The 8,574-nt window shown below is 51.7% G+C and overlaps 1 protein-coding gene across 1 annotated transcript; it reads right to left on the reverse strand.

Moving 5' to 3' along the window:
* Positions 1 to 6,734: 6,734 nt before the first annotated feature.
* LOC116881615 (elongation factor 1-alpha 1-like) lies at positions 6,735 to 8,301 on the reverse strand. The gene has a single exon (XM_032881517.1). It carries the CDS (start codon positions 8,235 to 8,237, stop codon positions 6,849 to 6,851), a length of 1,389 nt encoding a protein of 462 aa, XP_032737408.1. The 5' UTR covers positions 8,238 to 8,301; the 3' UTR covers positions 6,735 to 6,848.
* Between the last annotated feature and the right edge of the window lie 273 nt (positions 8,302 to 8,574).

Genomic DNA, 8,574 nt, shown 5'->3' on the forward strand with positions numbered 1-8,574 from the left:
CTATCCTCTCTGCATTGTCACTCAGTCATTAGCCTGCACCTGTCTTCTGACTCCATCTGAAGCACCTGTCCACAGCTCCCCCCACCCCACCCCTTCCTCCCTATCTTTCCTCTTTCTTCACCCACCTCTCTCATGGCTTAGATTGTGCAGCTCAGAACTTCATTCATCCTTCCCTGGTACGTAAATTCCCCTTGGTTGCACCAACTGGCAAAAACCCAACTGTAGGTCCAACTGCTTTTCCTCTCAACCGTACCTACAAGGGGGGTGATTTCTTGCCAGGGAAGACCACACCAGCAAGCTGACTGGATACACATCACTGGTGGTCACAAAGCTTGACTGAGTTCTCAGCACTGCCTGCTGTAGCTTCCTCAGGCAACACCTATTCAACTCCTTGTCCAACCATCTTTTTAAGCCTTATACCTTGTCCTCAAACCTTCTACATGTTTACCTCCATCTTAATTCTCAGTGGATGATATCACCTCTTCCTTCAAAGACAAAATAGGAACCTCGAGGCAGGAAGTCTTTCGCCATCCTGCCATCCGTTCTATCCACCCTCCTGTACCCTCCATGTGCCTCCTGGGGAAATGGAAGATGATATCCTTCTGTCTAATCCTGCTGCTTATCTTCTGGGACTCAACCCAGAAGACTCAACCCAGACTCAACCCTGTCATCTTAGGGACCCTGCCTGTCTCCTCTTCTCCCTTGTCTTCAGCTTCTCCCTCTCTACTCATGCCTTCCCATCAACACTTAAACAAGTTCAAGTCTCTAATATTAAATTAAGGTTTAGCCCTGGTGCAGTGGATTCTTACGTTATGTGTCCTTTCTACCTCCGTTAGATACGGAACATTCTCCTTTTATCCTCTTCTTTTTTCTCTGCTACCCAAACCCTAAATGTTGGCATTCATCAGACCTTGTCCGAGGCCTTGTCTCCTCTAAGTATTGACCCTAAACACCTCTACATTTCCAATGCTTCTAGTGCTTCTCTATGCAGACAGTTGTCAAGCATACACCCCTGTCTAGAACTCTCTACTGAGCCTCAGATGCATGCATACAGTGGCCTGTAGGATTATCAGGTTTAGCAACATAATGGCCTGATGCTGGTAAACTGAGGCCAAGACCCAGCCACCAGGGCAGGCTTGTCTCCGGGCCTGGCTCCTGAAGTATGACCTTCAGCATGGTGACCCAGTGCCCTGGAAGCCCTCCACCAGTGGATGTGTTAAGCTTGGGGATTACAGAGGGCTTCCAATTGCACCTGTCCAGCAGGCTCTTGCAAGTGAGAGAATTGAGAATCAGTTATGGTGGTGTCCAAGGCGATGATCGATGATGCAGTTTGGGAGATGCCTGGCTTAAGGGATTCAAGAAGAGTAAACTATTCAAGAAGTAGAAAAAGAGGAACTGGAGTTGTAGAGAGAGAATCACGAAGGTGGACGGGCTGGGAGCCCAGGAGATAACATTTAAAGAAGCAAAGATTGAGCAACAGTCAACTGTCCTCGAGGGGGTGAACTCTGAGAAGTGGAAGCTGGGGTTGGAAAATGGTTCGTCAGTGGTGACCTTTGAAGAGAAAAAATTAGCTTCTCTCTCTTATTCCAGCCCCTTCTACCTTCACTCTGAATGCTTTCCCTCCATGTCCCTTTCTGTAAGTGAGAGAGCTATGTAGGATTTGGGGAGTCTTCAGGAAGAGAGAGAAAGTCAACCCCAGTCAAGCAAGCTCAGGGCTTCTGTGTCTGGCCTCCAGAGCCTGTGACTGTTGAGGAAGGTGGTGGGATGGTCGCCATCTTTCAGAGGCTAATAGTCTACGGGAAGTTCTAGCACCGCTGCTCAGTTCTGCCCCTGCTCAGGAAGGGGGGTTTCCTGGATGACCTCCCTTTCTTGGGCAAGCTCCTATAGCCTGCATGCTTCTCTGTGTTTCTCCTTGTCAGCGTCCACTCTTTGGCCTGGAATTTGCCTTTCACCTCCCCCTTCTCAGTGTCCTAGAACCTGCCTGCAGAGAGGGCCAGAGTCTCCCCAGTTTTCCACTTTGTTCTTTCCCCTGAGACAAGCCTACAACATCCTCCTCTACTTACATCTACCTCAGGGAAATAAGCGGCAAAACAAGTGACTGATCAATCCAGCCTGGGGCTGGGAGTTAGGAAGTCTGGCAACTAACCAAAGATCTTAGAGCTGTGTGTGGTTTCCCTCCTGGGAGCCTCCAAGGGCCTTGACCTCAGAGCTCTGTTTCTGAGGGTAAGGCCTCTTTCTCCACTCCACCCCAACTCAGATATGCAGACCCCGCTTCCCAGCCTTCTCCTCTTAGCTTCAGGTGGTACTCTGGCCCTCGGAGCTCCCAGGCCTGAGGGACCCCCATTCTACAGAACCTCAGTCTTATTCAGGAGGGTCCCAACGGGAAGGATTCTCTCTTAGAAGAACACAGGACACATTAATGCTTCATACTATCTTATAACCAACACTTTAATCGTGATGCTGCCAAGAAGCTTCCAATGGTTCCCTGAGGCCTGGGATCTGCGTGGGAAAATCCTTCACTGATGCTTCGCTCCTTCAGGGCAGCCTCTGGTGGGAGAAAGTACCTTCCTTTGGGAGGAGAGCAGTGAGAGGGAATCCACTGATTTCTCTGCCCCAGAGGCCCCACTGAACCTGGGCAGGTCTTCTCCCCAACACTGCCCCACCAGAAGCCTCTAGCACACAAGCAATGGGTGTTTGGAAGGGATGGGACAGAAGGTGTGCTGGAGTAAGGAATGAGCTGCCTTGGACTGCTGTGTGGCTGACTCCAGATGGCTTCTGCTCCAGCCTGACCCATTTCCTTAGGCTTCCAGACACTCTGGAAAGCAATCTGTGATGGAGACATTGAGAGTGACTATGCATTCAGGGGATGTGGGAAAGAGTACGAACATCAATTCACAATGTCTTCCGTGGACAAGGGATGGAAGAGAGGTGTCATGCATGCCGTGTATTTGCCAAACTTGATCTATATGCTTTCAGCCCCCCACCCTTGACTCAAGCAATTCCTCCTTCCTGGGAGCTCCCCACTTCTTCTCTCCCTGTCCAAATTATTTGAAGACCCAGATTCTTCAGGGGCACCTGCTTGGCTCAGTCGGTTAAGTGTCTGCCTTCAGCTTAGGTCATGATCTCATGGTCCTGGGATCGGATCCCGCATTGGGCTCCCTCCTCAGCGGGGCGTCTGTTTCTCTCTCTCTCCCTCTGCCCCTCCCCTTGCTCACGCTCTCTCTCTGTCTCTCATTCTCTCTCTTTCAAATAAATAAATAAATCTTAAAAAAAAAAAGACCTAGAAATTCAGGAAGCAGGGCTATCTTCCCACTCTCAGAAGAAGCCTTTTTCTCATCTGCCTTGTTTAAAGGTAATGACTGTTAAGGGACATTGGTTTGTTTTTAGTTTCTAGAGGGAGGAAATAGAGCTGCTGTAAGCAATAAATACAGAAGTAAACAAATAACTCCCCCAAAAGGTAATGACTCTTCTGCTCATTTGACATGGAACCCAGGCTGCCTTGTCAGGGGGAGTTCATTCTGGAGGGCTTATGTGGTCTCTCCCTAACGAGACTGGGAGCTTCTGGGGGGGCAAGGCTCGCTGGTACCACTTGCTCTCTTGCTGAGGAGTGAGGCACTGAGCTCAGAGAGGTTGCTGAGTGGAAAACATGTTTCTATACAGAAGACCAGAGAGATCCTGGCCCTGGCAGGAGGGTGCGGGGGTGCTGACAGTGGGGTGCCTGAGCTGGATACTTGGAGGAGATAGGAGGCTTTCCCTAGAAGTCAGTTTCAAAATCAGGGCGGGGCCTGTCTGGTGAGGGAAGGAGGAGGAAGTTCCAGGTCTGGGGACAGTGTGAAGGTTCAGAAGTGGGAACCGTGGCATCTGCTGGGGCAAATCTCACTAGAGAACAATTCTAGTCCGTATTCTTTCTCGCCCGTGAGACCATATGCACACTGCCACGTTGCTTTCCAGGTTTTTCCTGCCTCTGCACCATATTGCCCCAAACCGGCATGTGCCGGCTGCCCCCACACCGAGAATCAGCCCATGGGTGGAGAGATGGACGGTGTCAGTGGTGGCCTGGGCTGGGCGGGGCCGGCGGGGGCGGGGGGGGAGGGGGGGTGGCCCGCAGTGCGAGTGCCCTGAGAGCTGTCAATGCAGGGATGGACCTGAGATGTCACGGATGCCTCACAGAATCGTGATTTATGGGAGATATTCTCTAGCCTCTCTCCCGGCCGGCCGGGTTATGTAGGGGCGCTGTGTGTATGCGTGCGCGTGTTCGGGAGGGGTGGAGGGGGGAGGGGGGAGGGGGGGAGGGGGGGAGGGGGCGGGGGTAGGGAGCAGGAAGGAGGGGAGGTAGAAGGAAAGAATGGAAATAAAAGACCAGATGCCTGCTGTCTCCGCTGTGGCAAGGACCCTCCTCCACGGCCTCCTATTGTATTCGGTCCCCCACGGTTGGCTATTTAACCATTCGCACAGTGATCTGATTTGTGTGTGCTTGTTTACCCTCCCCTCCTATTCCACGGGCCCCTGGAAAGCAGACACTGGCTTCTCTTTCTGCTGTCTGCCTCCCCTATCCCAACCCCGCTCCTAGCCCCACATGGGGCTACTGGGAAGCCTGGAGACATGCCAGTTGCTTGAGCCGACTGGCTGGCTCAGTGGAGAGTGGCAGGGGTTAATTAATCCTAGAAAGAAGGGCTCCCAGAAAAGTCCCAGCTACCTGATCCCTGAGGGCCCACAAAACTCTTCATGGCACCCTCTGCCAGCTCAGTGCCTCCAGTGTGGGATCCTGCCCATGCTGGCTCTGGCTGGCCTTTCCCCTCAGGCCTCTCCTGGGACTTGTCCCTGGCCTCCAGTTCTGAGCATGTCAGTTGGTTCTGTGACCTGGCTGCTCCAAGGCCCCTCTGAATGAATGTAGCCCCTCCCAGTTTTACAAGTCCCATTCCTCCAAACTTCTCCGGCCTTGCCTTCCTGCACGGGCCGGGCCTCTGCTCCCTCTCTGGGGGAAAGCCAGAGGCTCCAGGTTGTTTCTTCTCCAGGCCTTCCTGCACCCCCCTCTCATTCTGAGCAAAACTTGCTGGGCCCTGGCTCTGGGCGAGGGTGTGGCAGTGATCTGGGTCACAGTAAGAGGACAGCAAGGAGGGCCCCTGTCCTCCTGCAGCTCCAAGTCCACTGGGGTGACCAGAACACATTGCGAAACTCTGCGAGGCCTGCTTGCTCGCTTGATAAGCACCACATGTGTACAGAGAGCGCTGGTCCTGGCCCAGGCTGGGCTCTCCTGGGTGGGCTAGGGTCTGGGAGGGACCCATATAAAAAAAATGGAGAGGATTCTTCCAAGAGCATGGAAAGACAACCAGTTCAGCTACTCACCAGCTGTGTGACTTTGGACAAGTCGCCTAACCTCTCTGGATTTAGGTGTTTTTTTTTTTTAAGGTTTATTTATTCATTTCAGAGACAGGGATGGGGGAGGGGAGGAGGAAGAGGGAAAGAGAGTCTCAAGCAGACTCCACACTGAGCACAGGACCTGACACGGGGCTCCATCCCAGACCCCGAGATCATGACCTGAGCCAAAATCAAAGGCCAGGCACTTAACCATCTGAGCCACCAAGGCGCCCCTAGACTCGGGTTCTTCATCCACAGACCAAGGCTCCCTGATCCAGGATTCTGATGGTGCACGGCCCAGAGCTACCGCCCAGTAGCTAGACAGAGGCAAGATCTCTGAGCGCCCAGTTAAGTGGAGGCAGAGGCCTAGGCCAACAGGGATGGGCAGGGGGCACATGATCCTAAGTCGACTTCCCAAGATCAGGAGGTGCAGAGGGTCACTCCTGAGAGAACCACACCCTCAAGTCTGCAGACCAGGTGCCTCAGGCCCGAGCGTCACCTCAGCGCTGTGTCCCCCACCCCAGAGCCCAGCTCTGAGGCAGCAGTAGGCAAGGACAGAGGAACCACAGCTGGGCAGGAGGTGGGCGGCTGCAGGAGCCACACCAGCCCCAAGCAGCCCGAACAAAGATGAGCTGTTTCCCCCCAGCTTGAGGTTGTTTATTTGCAAACAACAGCGTTGACACTAGCTAGTGTCCTCCGATGCCTGGGCCAACAGAGGCCATCTGTGTGCCTGTCCCGCCCCCTTCCCAGGCTCTGTCTCTGGCCTCCACCGGGGCCTCCTGCACATACAGATCCCCTGGCTCTTTGCAGCAGCTCTCCACACACAGAATCTGAGCAACAGAAGGATCAGTGGCAATTTCGGGGGCAGTTTGGAAGGACAGGATTTGGGGAGAGCCAACAGCATGCAAAGCGGGCGAAGTGTGTGTCCCATCATATCCCAGACACCTGACTCTGACCATGCTCAACATCCCCCCTCTGACTTCCCCCACTATAGGGCCATGAGGTATCAGCGCTGGGAATCTAGGGCTCAGAGCACCCCCAAATTGGTCTCCTGAGGTCCCAAAGCCCTGAACGCAGATCAAACCTCCCTGAAGTTCTGGCAAGGTCAGGGGCAGACTCTTTGCAGTGTCCATCTGGGAGGTCAGATGACCCCTTTCTAACAATTCTCTCCTTTGGGATAAATACTTTTTTTTTTTTCTCATTAAACTTTTGTTTTAATGGGTCTCAAAATTCTGTGACAGATTTTTGGTCAAGTTGTTTCCATTAAAAAGTACTGATTTTAAAAACTAATAACTTAAAACTGCCACACACACACAAAAAAACAAATGGTCCACAAAACATTCTCCTTTCCTTCTGAAGGTTTTACGATGCATTGCTATCATTAACCAGTCTTTTACTATTAAACTTAAATGGCCAATTGACACAAACAGTTCTGAGACCGTTCTTCCACCACTGATTAAGACTGGGGTGGCAGGTATTGGGGATAATATTCATTTAGCCTTCTGAGCTTTCTGGGCAGACTTGGTGACCTTGCCAGCTCCAGCTGCCTTCTTGTCCACTGCTTTGATGACACCCACAGCAACCGTCTGTCTCATGTCACGAACAGCAAAACGGCCCAGAGGAGGATAGTCAGAGAAGCTCTCAACACACATAGGCTTGCCAGGAACCATATCAACAATGGCAGCGTCACCAGATTTCAAGAACTTGGGACCATCTTCCAGCTTTTTTCCAGAACGACGATCTATCTTCTCCTTCAGCTCAGCAAACTTGCAAGCAATGTGAGCTGTGTGACAATCCAGCACAGGTGCATATCCGGCACTAATTTGGCCTGGATGGTTCAGGATAATCACCTGAGCTGTGAAGCCAGCTGCTTCCATTGGTGGGTCATTTTTGCTGTCACCAGCCACATTGCCACGACGAACATCTTTGACAGATACATTCTTGACATTGAAGCCCACATTGTCCCCAGGAAGAGCCTCACTCAAAGCTTCATGATGCATTTCAACAAACTTGACTTCAGTTGTAACATTGACTGGAGCAAAGGTGACCACCATGCCAGGTTTAAGAACACCAGTCTCCACTCGGCCCACAGGGACAGTACCAATACCACCAATTTTGTAGATGTCCTGGAGAGGCAGACGCAAGGGCTTGTCAGTTGGACGAGTTGGTGGCAGAATGCAATCCAGAGCTTCAAGCAGTGTGGTTCCGCTGGCATTCCCATCTTTACGGGTGACTTTCCATCCCTTGAACCAAGGCATGTTAGCACTTGGCTCCAGCATGTTGTCACCATTCCAACCAGAAATTGGCACAAATGCTACTGTGTCGGGGTTGTAGCCAATTTTCTTAATGTAGGTGCTGACTTCCTTAACGATTTCCTCGTATCTCTTCTGGCTGTAGGGTGGCTCAGTGGAATCCATTTTGTTAACACCAACAATTAGTTGTTTTACACCCAGTGTGTAAGCCAGAAGGGCATGCTCACGGGTCTGCCCATTCTTGGAGACACCGGCTTCAAATTCACCAACACCAGCAGCAACAATCAGGACAGCACAGTCAGCCTGAGATGTGCCTGTAATCATGTTTTTGATAAAGTCTCTGTGTCCTGGAGCATCAATGATGGTCACATAATACTTGCTGGTCTCGAATTTCCACAGGGAGATATCAATGGTGATACCACGTTCACGTTCAGCTTTCAGTTTATCCAAGACCCAGGCATACTTGAAGGAGCCTTTTCCCATCTCAGCAGCCTCCTTCTCGAATTTTTCAATAGTTCTTTTGTCGATCCCATCACATTTGTAGATCAGATGACCAGTAGTGGTAGACTTGCCCGAATCTACGTGTCCGATGACAACAATGTTGATATGAGTCTTTTCCTTCCCCATTCTGGCTTAGGTTGAGCGGTGGTTTTCACGACACCTGTGTTCTGGCGGCAAACCCGTTGCGAAAAAGCGGATAAATACTTTCTATACAGGGCCTCGTCAACCAGGTGATTACCCCACCAGCCCCAAGCACCAGAGTGTTTTCTTTTCCACCAAGAGAAACTGGGTAGGGTGCAGGGGGCTGGGCAGAGGGGAGACACTCAGAGAAAGGGGAAGAAGAGGTAAAAGAGGAAGAGGCTCAGCAATGGGGCCAATAGAAATATCCAGGCCCCTCCTTGCTGAGAAGGAGCCCAGAGGAGAGGTCCCTGGCTTTAGAGAAGAGGCTTTGGAGTGGGACCAG

This window comes from Lontra canadensis, unplaced genomic scaffold (genome assembly GCF_010015895.1).
Source record: "Lontra canadensis isolate GAN:19392208 unplaced genomic scaffold, GSC_riverotter_1.0 scaffold75, whole genome shotgun sequence".
In the NCBI taxonomy this organism is placed as follows: Eukaryota; Metazoa; Chordata; class Mammalia; order Carnivora; family Mustelidae; genus Lontra; species Lontra canadensis.

Bases quoted from the DNA above. Each gene is read 5' to 3' on its own strand.
- LOC116881615 (XM_032881517.1), bottom strand. From the start codon at position 8,237: ATGGGGAAGGAAAAGACTCATATCAACATTGTTGTCATCGGACACGTA.